At 41.5% G+C, this 13,975-nt stretch overlaps 1 protein-coding gene across 1 annotated transcript; it reads right to left on the bottom strand.

Annotated features, from left to right (window-relative positions):
• Positions 1-431: 431 nt before the first annotated feature.
• Positions 432-7,826, bottom strand: LOC135540008 (guanine nucleotide-binding protein G(t) subunit alpha-2-like). The gene is made up of 9 exons (XM_064966300.1): positions 7,765-7,826; positions 7,481-7,523; positions 3,540-3,681; positions 3,162-3,319; positions 2,912-3,040; positions 2,609-2,738; positions 1,968-2,121; positions 1,570-1,776; positions 432-1,317 (listed from the first exon to the last, which is right to left on the bottom strand). The coding sequence occupies exons 1-8, from the start codon at positions 7,805-7,807 to the stop codon at positions 1,586-1,588; spliced, it is 990 nt and encodes a 329-aa protein (XP_064822372.1). The 5' UTR covers positions 7,808-7,826; the 3' UTR covers positions 432-1,317; positions 1,570-1,585.
• Between the last annotated feature and the right edge of the window lie 6,149 nt (positions 7,827-13,975).

Below are 13,975 nucleotides of genomic sequence, written 5' to 3'. Positions count from 1 at the left end.
ACTGGAGCTGAGCTGAGTACCAGCACCTCAAATGTTCTAATGCTTGAGCTCTTGTTCGTCTTTAAAGAATTTTAGTTCAATAGTATTGTAGGTATCCTGCACCTAAATGGTAACAGTCCAAGTCGAGCATTCATTATGTGGCTACAAAACTTAACATCAATGTAGTTCATTAGAGGGGGAGCCTAACCAGGACTCAAACTGTGGTCCCTGTGAGTGTGAATTTCAAAACCATTATACAAAAAGGCAAAAATGTCTTGGTAAGGTGTTTGTATTAATGTTGTTTAGTTTTTTTTACAAGGGGTTGAAATTTTATTTTATATGTTCATATTTTTATTTGCTTGCTCACCTCACATTCTTTTTAAAAGTATTCCTTTAAACAGTAAATCAACTTTGTATGACCTAAAGGTCACATCACATATCTTTGTAAAAAACATTTAAAAAAAATACAAAGAATGATGACATGCAGAAATGGCAGTTGCTATGTATACATTTTTATTTTGAATGTTTATCTTTCACAAGACCGGTCAGTTACAGGTTCATTTGTCAGTAGTCAAAATGGAATATACATGCACATCACTAACATGTCACTGATGTTGAACATTTTCATAACGCATTCAAATATTAATGTTTAAGGTCCCCTATTTACAAAATACATTGCTAACTTGTTTTGATGGTACTTTTTTCTTAAATTTCAGCTATTTGAACTCGCTGATTGAAATTAGCTGAATAACTTTTTACTGTGTTACATCTGGTGCGAAACAGTAAGCATATCCAAACAGAACTAGATATAAACATTACAAATCATTGGGCAAGAACAGTGTAATTGGAAAGGACTTCACTCTGACCATGTTGAGTAAGATGGATCACTTCAAAATGTATCCTTTCATAAGTTTATCAATTGGATTCCATGAGCAGCTTTCTACACTTTCTTCAACACAAACCATTTAAGAGCCAGAAATAACCCCAGAATATCTAATAAAGTACCTATATCAAACGTGTTCATTCGGTTGTTCTTCTGACTTCTTATCCACATTTCCATCTAAAGGACGTCATCCACATTGTCTCCGTGAGGAACATGTTGCCATCTTTGTTCGATTTGTTGGACATGTGTGTTGACTCCCTTTGGAGTAAGTTAGGGGCTGTTTTCTTAGTATTTGCCTTCATTACCCATAATTTAGGGTGTTGGGAGTTAGGAATGAAGGGATAGTGCAGAATTGAAGAGTCTTATGACATTACAAAGCCTTCTGTTGTGCCTTCTGTTCCTACTGCTCAACTTCAACATGAATCCAAGTGAAGGGAAGAGGGAAAAAATACAATCTGTGAGGAAGAAAGTTTTTTTTTTAATTAGGCAAAAAAAATAACATAAAAGAATAAGATGCTGAATTCCAAATTTAACCTACCCTTGAGGCACTTTAAATCTGAAAAGATCGGATGGGTGTATCCATCATGGTGAAAATTTCACCTAGTCTGAGGCAAGTCTATTATCTGATTTGTCCAAATCTAGTAGAAGTGTCTGTACAGGCTAGGCGTCGATTTGGAATTCAAGAACCAACGCAATAACTACTGTACCTCTTTGTATATCTGCTTAGAACAGACCGCAAGATTTTAGGTTCTCTTTGATAATGATGTCTGTCACGGCTCCGAACACAATCTCCACGTTCTTTGTATCCGTGGCGCAGGTCAAGTGGGAATAGATTTCTTTGACACCCTTCTTCATGTTCAGCTCCTCAAACTGCTTCTTGATGTAGTCACTGGCATCATCATATGTGTTGGGGCCTAGTGGTAGAGAAAGCGGGCAGCTTATGAAGTGGTTCTCATTTGTTTAAAATTGTAGGTGATGAAATTGACAGTACCTATTCTGTTTATCTTGCTGCTACATCATATTGCAGAAGAAGAGACAGAACGTTTCCATCATTCCTGCTCGTGGGAAATCGTACTATGCTGTTTTTACTTGTGGTTACTCTTACCATCGTAGTCTGGGAAGCAGATACTGAGGTGGACCTTTTTGATCTTCTCTTCAAAAAGATCCTTCTTGTTGAGGAAGAGCACAATGGAGGTGGTGGCGAAGAACCTGTGGTTGCAGATACTGTTGAACAAGTGGAGAGACTCATGCATACGGTTCTGTGGAGAAGTGTACGAAAGTTAGGTTAAGTGCCAACAATCTCTGTTTCATCAATCCTCCCTCAGGCTGGATTAGTATAATAACTACTCTAAACCAAAGATATGATCTTGCTTCCTATTTTGGGCCTTTGACTATCACACAAACACAACTCTACATGTCTTCTGTGCTTGAACTGGGGTGGTGGTATCAGGCATAATGTTTAGTCATCTGAGCTATGTCCTTAGGGACTTTAACATGTCATGGGATAGTAGAGTTATGTAACCTTGTGACTGAATAATCCATTGTTTACTTCAAAGTCAGACTGGAGAAAATACTCTTCAGTTAGAATCAGAAATCATGATGCTCTTTCAATCTTACCAAATGGATCACAGCATAAAAAAGAGAACTGGAAGTAAACAGTACAAAAGTACAGAATTTGGGCATAAAAGGCCACAACTGTTGCAAACTAATGGACCTTTCAGAAGTCAACTGTAGAACCAAACCCACCACTTCATCGTCCTCTACGAGCACCATGTCATAAGCACTGAGGGCTCCGCAGAAGATGATGCAGGTTACACCCTCGAAACAATGGATCCACTTCTTTCTCTCCGACCGCTGGCCGCCCACATCAAACATCCTGTCAGAAGAGAGTTTAAAGAAGTGAGATGTTAACATCTGACTGTACAGACTTTACCGGTGATTGTGCAAAATCAAACCCAATATCAAAGGGAATTAACACGCTACAAGGATGCATGGGAGATCCACTATTGGCCGCTTGTGGTCTCCCATGCTTGGCAAACATTCCCTCACCTGAAATGCAGCTCTTTGCAGGAGAACTGCTCCTCGATGATACCGGTTGTCTTGACTCGAGAACGCAGCACATCCTGCTCATTGGGCAGGTAATCAGACTTTGTGATTCTGTCCAATTCTCCAAGGTAGCTGTTTAGCGAGATTTCAGTTTAGCATACATCCACACCCCCAGACCCACATAATCACTCTCACACGTACCAGCAAAGATATGACTGTCATAACAGACTATAACAGTTGCTGTGACACTCACTAGCCAGCAGAGTCATTGAGCTGATACTCGGCTGCTCTCTCGAAGGAGGCCTGGACACCACTGTCACTCCACAGCCTCTTGATGACATCAGCCAGCTCAGGGGGCATGGAGCCCTCTTCAATGGAGTCTGACAGGTTGGACAGCTTCTGCCCGTCTTCCTGCACCATGAAGTCAAATGGTGAGTTTTACTGCTACTAAAACTTAAATTTCCTTCCATTCTAAAGTAGCTAATTCGCTAAGCTAGCAATGTGTTGTTGTTCTTTCTATTGGAATAACGTGCAATTACCGAAACATCTGCAGGTGTGTCAATGTCTATCAGTGTGTGTCATTGTCTGTTTGGAGGATCAGAAGAGGTTAAAGATGCAGAGTGGGACTCACACTTCCTTTTGGTGATCCAAAGTCAATGGCCAGCATCTCCATGCCTCTGATGATGGCCAGAGCAGACTGCAGGATGTTACCATAGATGATCGCCCTGAACTCCAATTGTTCTTCTTTGGTATAACCACCTTGATGGAGAATTCTACCCAACATAAGAGGAAGAAAACAGTTGGGTTGTAATTACAGTTTCAAATACAACTGACATTATGCACTCCCCTACATATTATTTGGACAGTAAAGATACCTTTTCATTTGGCTCTACTCCAGCATTTTGGATTTGATATCAAATATTTTATATGAGGTGACAGTGCAGAATGTCACTTTTTAATTGAGAGTATATTCATACATATCTGGTTTACAGTAAAGAAATGAAAGCATGTTATGTATCTAGTCCTCCCATTTGATGGTATTTGGACAAATTCACTTATATTGACCACGTGAAACTTGTGACTTTACAAACTTGTTGGATACATTTGCAGTTTGTTTTGGTTGTGTTTTGGATTGTTCTGCCCAAAAGCAATGAATGGTAAATAATGTATTGTGTCATTTTGGAGTCACTTTTATGTTTAGGTGGCATGATCTTTGTGCATCTGTAACTCTGAAACACAACCAAAACAAACTGCAAATGCAAGTTTGTAGTTACAAGCTTAATGTAGTCATTGCGTGCTAGGAATATGGGACCAAATGCTAAACTTTTGACTAAATGTGATACACTATACGTGAATTTGTCCAAATACACTACATGACCAAAGCTGGTCAAACATCTCATTCCAAAATCATGGGCATTAATATGGAGTTAGTCCCCCCTCCCCTTTGCTGCCACAACAGCATCCACTCTTCTGGGAAGGTTTTTCCACTAGACATTGGAACATTGCTGCGTGGACTTCAATTCAGCCACAAGAGCATTAGTGAGGTCAGGCACTGATATGGGGGGATTAGGCCTGGCTTGCAGTTGGCATTCCAATTCATCCCAAAGGTGTTCAATGAGGTTGAGGTCAGGGCTCTGTGCAGGCCAGTCAAGTTTTTACACACCGATCTTGACAAACCATTTCTGTATGGACCTCGCCTTGTGCACAGGGGCATTGTCATGCAGAAAGACGAAAGGGCCTTCCCCAACTGTTGCCTCAAAGTTGGAAGCACAGAATCATCTAGAATGTCATTGTATGCTACAGTTGGGGAAGGCCCTTCACTGGATCTAAAGGGCCTACCCCAAACCATGAAAAACAGCCTCAGACCATTATTCCTCCTCCACCAAACTTTACAGTTGGCACTATGCATTCGGGCAGGTAGCGTTCTCCTGGCATCTGCCAAACCAAGATCTGTTTGTCGGACTGCAAGATGGTGACGCGGGATTCATCACTCCAGAGAACGTGTATCCACTGCTCCAGAGTCCAATGGCCGCGAGCTTTACACCACTCCAGCCGACACTTAGCATTGCGCATTGGGATCTTAGACTTGTATCCGCCTGCTTGGCCATGGAAACCCATTTTATTAAGCTCCTGACGGACAGCTTTTGTGCTAACGTTGCGTCGAGAGGCAGTTTGGAACTCTGTAGTGAGTGTTGCAGATGACTTTTACACGCTTCAGTCCCGTTCTGTGAGCTTCTGTGGCCTACCACTTCGCGGCTGAGCAGTTGTTGCTCCTAGACGTTTCCACTTCACAATAACAGCACTTACAGTTGACCATGGCAGCTCTAGCAGGGCATACATTTTACGAACTCACTTGTTGGAAAGGTGGCATTCTATAACGGTGCCGTGTTGAAAGTAACTGAGCTCTTCAGCAAGGCCATTCTACTTCCAATGTTTTCTATGGAGATTGCATGTCTGTGTGCTTGATTTATACACATGTCAGAAACAGGTGTGGCTGAAATAGTCAAATTCAGTCATTTGAAGGGGTGTCCATATACTTTTGTGTGTATATATAGTGTACTTATGAAACCTTCAAATGTGGGGACTCGATACATAAAGTGCATTCATTTCTAAAAAGGTATGAAAATACCTTAAAATAAAAGGTGAAATCCAGTACTGCCGCCTTATAAATTCAAACTGCTTGAGTATAGAGCCAAATTAAACGTTTATCTTCACTGTCCAAATAAATACACTGCTCAAAAAAGGGAACACTTAAACAACACAATGTAACTCCAAGTCAATCACACTTCTGTGAAATCAAACTGTCCACTTAGGAAGCAACACTGATTGACAATACATTTCACATGCTGTTGTGCAAATGGAACAGGTGGAAATTATAGGCATTGAGCAAGACACCCCCAATAAAGGAGTGGTTCTGCAAGTGGTGACCAGACCACTTCTCAGTTCCTATGCTTCCTGGCTGATGTTTTGGTCTCGTTTGAATGCTGGCGGTGCTTTCACTCTAGTGGTAGCATGAGACGGAGTCTACAACCCACACAAGTGGCTCAGGTAGTGCAGCTCATCCAGGATGGCACATCAATGCGAGCTGTGGCAAGAAGGTTTGCTGTGTTTGTCAGCGTAGTGTCCAGAGCATGGAGGCGCTACCAGGAGACAGGCCAGTACATCAGGAGATGTGGAGGAGGCCGTAGGAGGGCAACAACCCAGCAGCAGGACCACTACCTCCGCCTTTGTGCAAGGAGGAGCAGGAGGAGCACTGCCAGAGCCCTGCAAAATGACCTCCAGCAGGCCACAAATGTGCATGTGTCTGCTCAAACGGTCAGAAACAGACTCCATGAGGATGGTATGAGGGCCCGACGTCCACAGATGGGGGTTGTGCTTACAGCCCAACACCGTGCAGGACGTTTGGCATTTGCCAGAAAACACCAAAGATTGGCAAATTCGCCACTGGCGCCCTGTGCTCTTCACAGATGAAAACAGGTTCACACTGAGCACGTGACAGACGTGACAGAGTCTGGTGACGCCGTGGAGAACGTTCTGCTGCCTGCAATATCCTCCAGCATGACCGGTTTGGCGGTGGATCAGTCATGGTGTGGGGTGGCATTTCTTTGGGGGGCCGCACAGCCCTCCATGTGCTCGCCAGAGGTAGCCTGACTACCATTAGGTACCGAGATGAGATCCTCAGACCCCTTGTGAGACCATATGCTGGTGCGGTTAGCCCTGGGTTCCTCCTAATGCAAGACAATGCCAGACCTCATGTGGCTGGAGTGTATCAGCAGTTCCTGCAAGAGGAAGGCATTGATGCTATGGACTGGCCCGCCCGTTCCCCAGACCTGAATCCAATTGAGCACATCTGGGACATCATGTCTCGCTCCATCCACCAACGCCACGTTGCACCACAGACTGTCCAGGAGTTGGCGGATGCTTTAGTCCAGGTCTGGGAGGAGATCCCCCAGGAGACCGTCCGCCACCTCATCAGGAGCATGCCCAGGCATGTAGGGAGGTCATACAGGCACGTGGAGGCCACACACACTACTGAGTGACTTTTGACTTGTTTTAAGGACATTAAAAGGACATTACATCAAAGTTGGATCAGACTGTAGTGTGGTTTTCCACTTTAATTTTGAGTGTGACTCCAAATCCAGACCTCCATGGGTTGATAAATTTGATTTCCATTGAGAATTTTTGTGTGATTTTGTTGTCAGCACATTCAACTATGTCAAGAAAAAAGTATTTAATAAGAATATTTCATTCATTCAGATCTAGGATGTGTTATTTTAGTGTTCCCTTTATTTTTTGAGCAGTGTACATACCAACAATCACTAGTGGCAAGAACTGGTACTTGTTGCATGTTGCAGCAAGTGTTTTGTTCTGTAAGGGTACATGTCAATTGCAGCCACCACAATCTATTATATTATGGTTAATTCTGTTGTGATTATGAGCTATTAACTTAGTCCATCTTGTTGAACACCCAGTTTACACCTTTTAGAGTGATGTTACAGTATTTGGACAAGATTTCCTGCATGTGAGTGGGGAGGAATGAGAGATACAATGCATTTGTTTTGTTATACTCACTTCATCTGCTTAACAATTGTGCTCTTCCCAGACTCACCAGCACCTGGTGAAACAAATTACGAAGTAGATATGTTACAAGGGCTTTCCCATGTTGGGGTGGCAGGGTAGCCTAGTGGTTAGCGCGTTGGACTTGTAACCGGAAGGTTGCACGTTCAAACCCCCAAGCACAATCTGTTGTTCTGCCCCTGAACAGGCAGTTAACCCACTGTTCCTAAGCCGTCATTGAAAATAAGAATTTCTTCTTAACTGACTTGCCTAGTTAAATAAAGGTTAAAATTATTCACCCTGTAGTTGGTTAAAGGGAACCCAAGGGCCGAAACATAGCATGAGCAAAGAGATTCATAATGATGGCACATAGTGAAAGAGGAACGTCAGCAGTTGCCCCTCCCCTCCACTGCCACAGATCCAGTGCTTTTAGACACACGACATGACAAGCATTCAGTGGTGTTGCAAAAGTGACAGTTACAGTTCTATCACATCCGTTCTATCATGATCTTGTTTTTAGCTTTGTTTCTGCATGTTGTTGTTGCATTTGTACATTGCATATCCTATAGGACATTTCCCATCACACACTACACTAACAGCTTAGCCCATTTCTCTGCATGAACTGTAACAACACACTTAGTTGGGGGGGAATAGGAACAGAGTAAACAAGTTCTGGGCCGTAGGGCAGACTTAGATGAGCAGTGAATTTTAATGTAATAATACCAGTAAGCAAATTTCACTCTGGGTTTATATCAAACGAGATTGTCACCACGAGCTGATTTGTTGTTCCACACACCACCTCAAGGGGGCCATCTAAGATTCCTGACTATTTTGAATTGGGCGTATGAAAGGGTTTATGGCTAATGTGATTGACATCTGTCCCAATGGTTTAGCAGAGGCCAGTGACCTTATTAGCTCAGGCCTAAATGGAGGGATTTGAGAGGCCTTGGGTAAGGAGGCCTGAGGTTGAAAAGCCTCTCAGAGGATTGTCCGATAAGCGAAGACGTCACTGCTCTGTCTTCTTGACCTCATGTCAGTTATCACAACTGTTTAATTTCTGCAAGATGGTTGGTTTTCCTCTACACTCTGTTGCTGATTCTTCTCTTACTTATGTGTAGGTAAAGGTTTAAGGTATTAACCAGAAGTCTCCCAGTAGGCAAAATTATGTTGAAAAGACATTCTCCAGACGTTGAAGTTTGGTACATTTTAGGTTCTGAACAAAGGATAGGAAACTTTGATGGGGGTGGGGGACGCCAGGAAAACTCCTCATGAGGAGCCGCAGTGGCTTGCGGGTCTGTGTACCAGCATTCATACCCACACATGCAGTCAGAGCCAGCCCTATAGCCTTTTGGGGGCACTAAGTGGCATTTTGTTGACCTCTCCACCTTGTGAGCAAAACATTTTAGTGGACCCCTCTTGACAGTGTAGGGACAAAATTGAGTTAATTTCCTGCAATTCTACACATTTTGCCATGGGGCATTGAACATGTTACAATTTTAAAGCAAGTTTGCTGCAATTCTACACAGTTTGCCATGGGGCTGAGATATTTATCCTAGGATAGGATAAAGTAATCCTTCTCACCCCCCCTTAAATGATTTAGATGCACTATTGTAAAGTGGCTGTTCCACTGGATGTCAGAAGGTGAATTCACCAATTTGTAAGTCGCTCTGGATAAGAGCGTCTGCTAAATGACTTAAATGCAAATGTAAATGTAATATATTTTTGCAGTTTTACAGCATTTATTTTGCAATTATACACGTTGCCATAGGGTGGAGAGCCATTTTTCCATTTTTTAAAATATTATATCTGAGTGAAAGTGACTATGTGACCATGATTACTACGTTTAGATAGCCGGCTAGACTAAAATGTTTAGCTAACTGAGTGACTCTCAGTGACTGACATAACAATAGGAAAGCTCTGATGCACAACCAAATTTCGAAATTGCATCTGTATTCTACTATTGGGGCGGCAGGTAGCCTAGCGGTTAGAGAGTTGGGACAGTAACAGAAAGGTCGCTGGTTTGAATACGAGAGGTGAAAAATCTATGTGCCTTTGAGCAAGGCTCCAGGGGTGCAGTACTACTATGGCTGACCCTTTAAAACAACGCATTTTACTGCACCTATCCAATATATGTGACAATAAAACAGCCGGTTGCCCATCCTTTAAATAAAAAGTGAAAATATGTTTTTTCCTGACGTTGAAATCAGGTTAATTTTCAGTTCTGAATGAAAGTTGAAAAGTTGGGACACACCGACTCATTCCAGGGTTTTTCTTTATTTGTACTATTTTCTACATTGTAGAATAATAGTGAAGACATTAAAACTATGAAATAACACATATGGAATCACGTGGTAACCAAAAAAGTGTAAACAAATGAAAATATATATTATATTTGAGAGTCTTCAAAGTAGCCACCCTTTACCTTGATGACAGCTTTGCAACACTCTTGGCATTCTCTCAACCAGCTTCGTGAGGTAGTGGAATGCATTTCAATTAACAGGTGTGCCTTGTTGAAATGTAATTTGTGAATTTCTTTCTTTCTTATTGCATTTGAGCCAATCAGTTGTGTTGAGCCAATGTAGGGGTGGTATACGGAAGATAGCCCTATTTGGTAAAAGACCAAGTCCATATTATGGCAAGAACAGCTAAAAAAAATCAAAGAGAAACGACAGACCATCATTACTTTAAAACTTGAAGGTCAGTTAATCCGGAAAATGTCCAAAACTTTGCAGTCGCAAAAACCATAAAGTGATGTGATGAAACTGGATCTCATGAGGACCACCACAGGAAAGGAAGACCCAGAGTTACCTCTGCTGCAGAGGATGAGTTCATTAGAGTTACCAGCCTCAGAAATTGCAGACCAAATAAATGTTTCACCGAGTTCAAGTAACAGACACATCTCAACATCAACTGTTCAGAGGAGACTGCGTGAATCAGGCTTCATGGTCAAATTGCTGCAATGAAACCACTACTAAAGGGCAATGGACATTAAACCGGTGGAAATCTGTCCTTTTGGTCTGATGAGTCCAAATTTGAGATTTTTGGTTCCAACCACCGTGTCTTTGTGAGACGCAGATGATCTCCACATGTGTGGTTCCCACTGTGAAGCATGGAGGAGGAGGTGTGATGGTGTGGAGGTGCTTTTCTGGTGACACTGTCTGTGAATTATTTAGAATTCAAGGCACACTTAACCACCATGGCTACCACAGCATTCTGCTGCGATACACCATGCCATCTGGTTTACACTTATTGGGACAATAATTTATTTTTCAACAGGACAGTGACCCAACACACTCCTCCAGGCTGTGTAAGGGCTATTTGACCAAGAAGGAGAGTGATGGAGTGCTGCATCAAATGACCTGGCCTCCACAATCACCCAACCTCAACCCAATTGAGATGGTTTGGTATGAGTTGGACCGCAGAGTGAAGGAACAAGTGCTCACCATATGTGGGAACTCCTTCAAGACTGTTGGAAAAGCATTCTTCATGAAGCTGGTTGAGAGAATGCCAATAATGTGCAAAGCTGTCATCAAGGCAAAGGGTGGCTACTTTGAAGAATCTAAAATCTAACGTATATTTTGATTTGTTGAAAACTTTTTTGGTTACTACATGAATGCTATTTCATAGTTTTGATGTCTTCACTATTATTTACAATGTAGGAAATTTACAATGACAAATTTTCACTGCACAATGAAGTAAGCATTATATCACAACAATTATTTTAAAATCCATAAAGGAAAGAGGAGCCAACTGAAGATCAAAAGCTTTAAAACTGGCAACGACGATGTTCAAAGTTAGTCTGGCTAAGACCTAACTCTCAAGTCCTCCTGAATGGCTCTTTTGATGTTGTCAGCACAATGTGTCGATAATGAAAGGTGGCTGTGCTTTTACTGATTGGCTCTCCTTTGTGTATTTCTCACAAACACCCACAGTCACACACTGCCCCTGAGCTCCACCCCCTTCTATTACAACAGTTGGATTTTCAACAACAAAAAAAACATTAGAGAGAACCAATCAAACCCGTCACAGATTTTCTGAACAAATATTGCATTAACAAATGTTAATGTGTGTCACAACTCTTCCTGCGCTGTGAGTGACATGGGTCAAGTCAGCCAGGCTAGTTCAAAGTCGTCCAACCTATGGAATTATCCAACAGACCACTTCAACTACAATAACATTCGTAGCAACAGTTACAGATCTTTTTTTGTTGTCGCTATGATTGTGATATGTTGTTGTTTATCTACCTTGGTTGAATGCACTCTGCATAAGAGCGTCTGCTGAATGGCCAAAATGTAAAAACACACACTTGCAGACCTTGCTGGGTATTATTCTAATAAACTCTGCACCCAAACAAATACAAATGTGAAATCTGAACAGATAGATGTTTAGGTTATGTTTCAGAAGCTTGAACAGCCCAGTACAGCAAGGTAGCTTACAGTATGGTACAGGACAGTAGTTTTATTCAGTAGAGTACGGTAAAGTAGGGCACAATGCAGTACAGTTTAATTCAGTAGAGTACAGTTTAGTTCAGTAGAGTACATTAGAGTAGAGCGCATTATACTGTACTTTGCTGTTCTGAACTTTACTGAACTTTACTGTACTTCACTCTACTGTGCTCTTCTGTACTGTACTGAACTTTTATTTTCTGTTCTGTAATGTACTGTGCTCTGCTGTGCTCTATTGTACTGTACACTATACTTAGATGTTATCTATTGTACTGTAATGTACTGTGCTCTACTGTACTGTGTTGTCCAAACTTGTGAAATTTGGTTAAGATTCAGTCCAGTCCGACGTTGAAATCAAGGCTGTTCGGACCACACAAAGTAAAAGACCGCCGGTCCGGACAGGACCAAAACAACATGTCCAAAAAACATGTGTCGTGCTTAGGGGGCTGTCTCTGCAACACGTCTCCACTAATCCATGCTTTATTTGTGCCAAATGGCTGTAAGCAATTGCCTCTCTGATTTCATAGTTGTTTTGAGGTTCCATGTTTCCCAAAAAGCCAAATATATTTGATTCCTGTAAAAACACTTCACCACCAATTTAGTTTTAAAACTGCTTTAGATAAACAGAGACCTAGTTTAAACTCATACCTAACTCTTGAATCCCTACCTCCCGATGAAAGAAAAGACTATAATAGGCTGACATACACTAAGCTTTGACAGCAAATGTTGTTGAATATGACAAAAGTAATACAGATGTTTCACATTTCATTCAAAATACAGAACAACTCTGTGTTTAGTAATTGTTACTCCATAGTTCTGCCAGAGAGTTGGCTGTGTTGTGATCTGCAGGAGCAACAGGAGACATGAGGTTTGATGGCATTAAATTGCTGTTTTTTTGTCCACAGAGCCTCAACTCACAATGTTATGGTTGCAGTACTGCCAACTGGATTGTGGGTCAGTCATTTCACAGGACTTCACTTTTGCAATGTGTCAATATTTGACCAATTGCTTCAGCTGCCACTGTATCTCATTTGTTTAGTTTAAAATGTGGACCATGGCCCCTATTTACTGTTAGTGAAGGGTGTAGACAGGGGTTATGGTGTATAGGATGTAACATCTGCATCTTTGATCTGTTGTAAACTCAGGTAGATGTTCTGGCTCCATTATTGTAAATGCATGATCGATGGCCCAGATAGTAATTGGCTCTTGTAATTTATCCTAATGAGCTTTGTTGCTGCTAGCTCTGTTTACTCTGATGGTTGACCCAACTGAGTTTTTCTGGTAGTCCTCTGTTGACTCTATAGTCTGCAACCTTTTAGTGGCTTGGTACTTGTTGTATTTGGCTCCTCAGAATTGCACTATTGATCTATTTGGCCCTCAATTAGCTTGGCCCTTACTTTTTTGTCTCTGTGATATTATTAATTAGCATTTGATGATGCATTTTGCAAGGTGGGGCCATGTTGTAACCCAGTGCTAGAGAAATTATTACAGGGAGTCTAAGTGGCAGGAAAGAAAGCATAATTGGGTTACCATGATCCTATGAGAAAAGCTTACTAAATCCTGCCCCTGAACTCTCACAAAGCTATTTATAACCAGAGCTCATGACACGTATCTACGGCTCATTGTTTTACATACTCTATTGACAAAATGCATCTGATATGTCAACATTCATAACCTTGGCCACGTATACAGAAATATATAAATATATAATTCTGGTTTCATAACCTATGAAGACAACATAGGTCTCTTCCAATCCTTTCAGAACCAAACATTAACACTAATCTGATTCCCTGCTAAGTAGTGCTCCATATTTTATACTTTCCAGACCTTTCTCAGAATCAAAATGTATTTTGATGTCACTAATATAGAAATAGACTTACAACTTCCCTTCTAGTAGCCTAGTTATTAATCAACACGTTCCATTTCAGGGGAACTTACTCACCTATTAACTTTATTGCTGCTGAGAAACATTAAATGATCCCATACACCCTATACTACAGTAACGACTGTCATACAGATTATGTCAGTATGAGAGAACTTGTTGTTTCGGTCAATAGAAATGGTA

Source organism: Oncorhynchus masou, chromosome 5 (genome assembly GCF_036934945.1).
Source record: "Oncorhynchus masou masou isolate Uvic2021 chromosome 5, UVic_Omas_1.1, whole genome shotgun sequence".
NCBI lineage: Eukaryota > Metazoa > Chordata > Actinopteri > Salmoniformes > Salmonidae > Oncorhynchus > Oncorhynchus masou.
Note: the sequence above shows the minus strand (reverse complement) of the source record. Positions and strands in the feature narration are given on the sequence as shown.

Excerpts from the sequence above, each read along its gene's own strand:
- LOC135540008 (XM_064966300.1), bottom strand. The coding sequence starts at position 7,807 with ATGCTATGTTTCGGCCCTTGGGTTCCCTTTAACCAACTACAGG. Across the intron at positions 3,320-3,539 it reads TTGGATCACCAAAAGGAAGT|GAAGACGGGCAGAAGCTGTC; the intron begins GTGAGTCCCACT and ends TTCATGGTGCAG. Across the intron at positions 3,041-3,161 it reads CTCAATGACTCTGCTGGCTA|CTACCTTGGAGAATTGGACA; the intron begins GTGAGTGTCACA and ends CTCGCTAAACAG.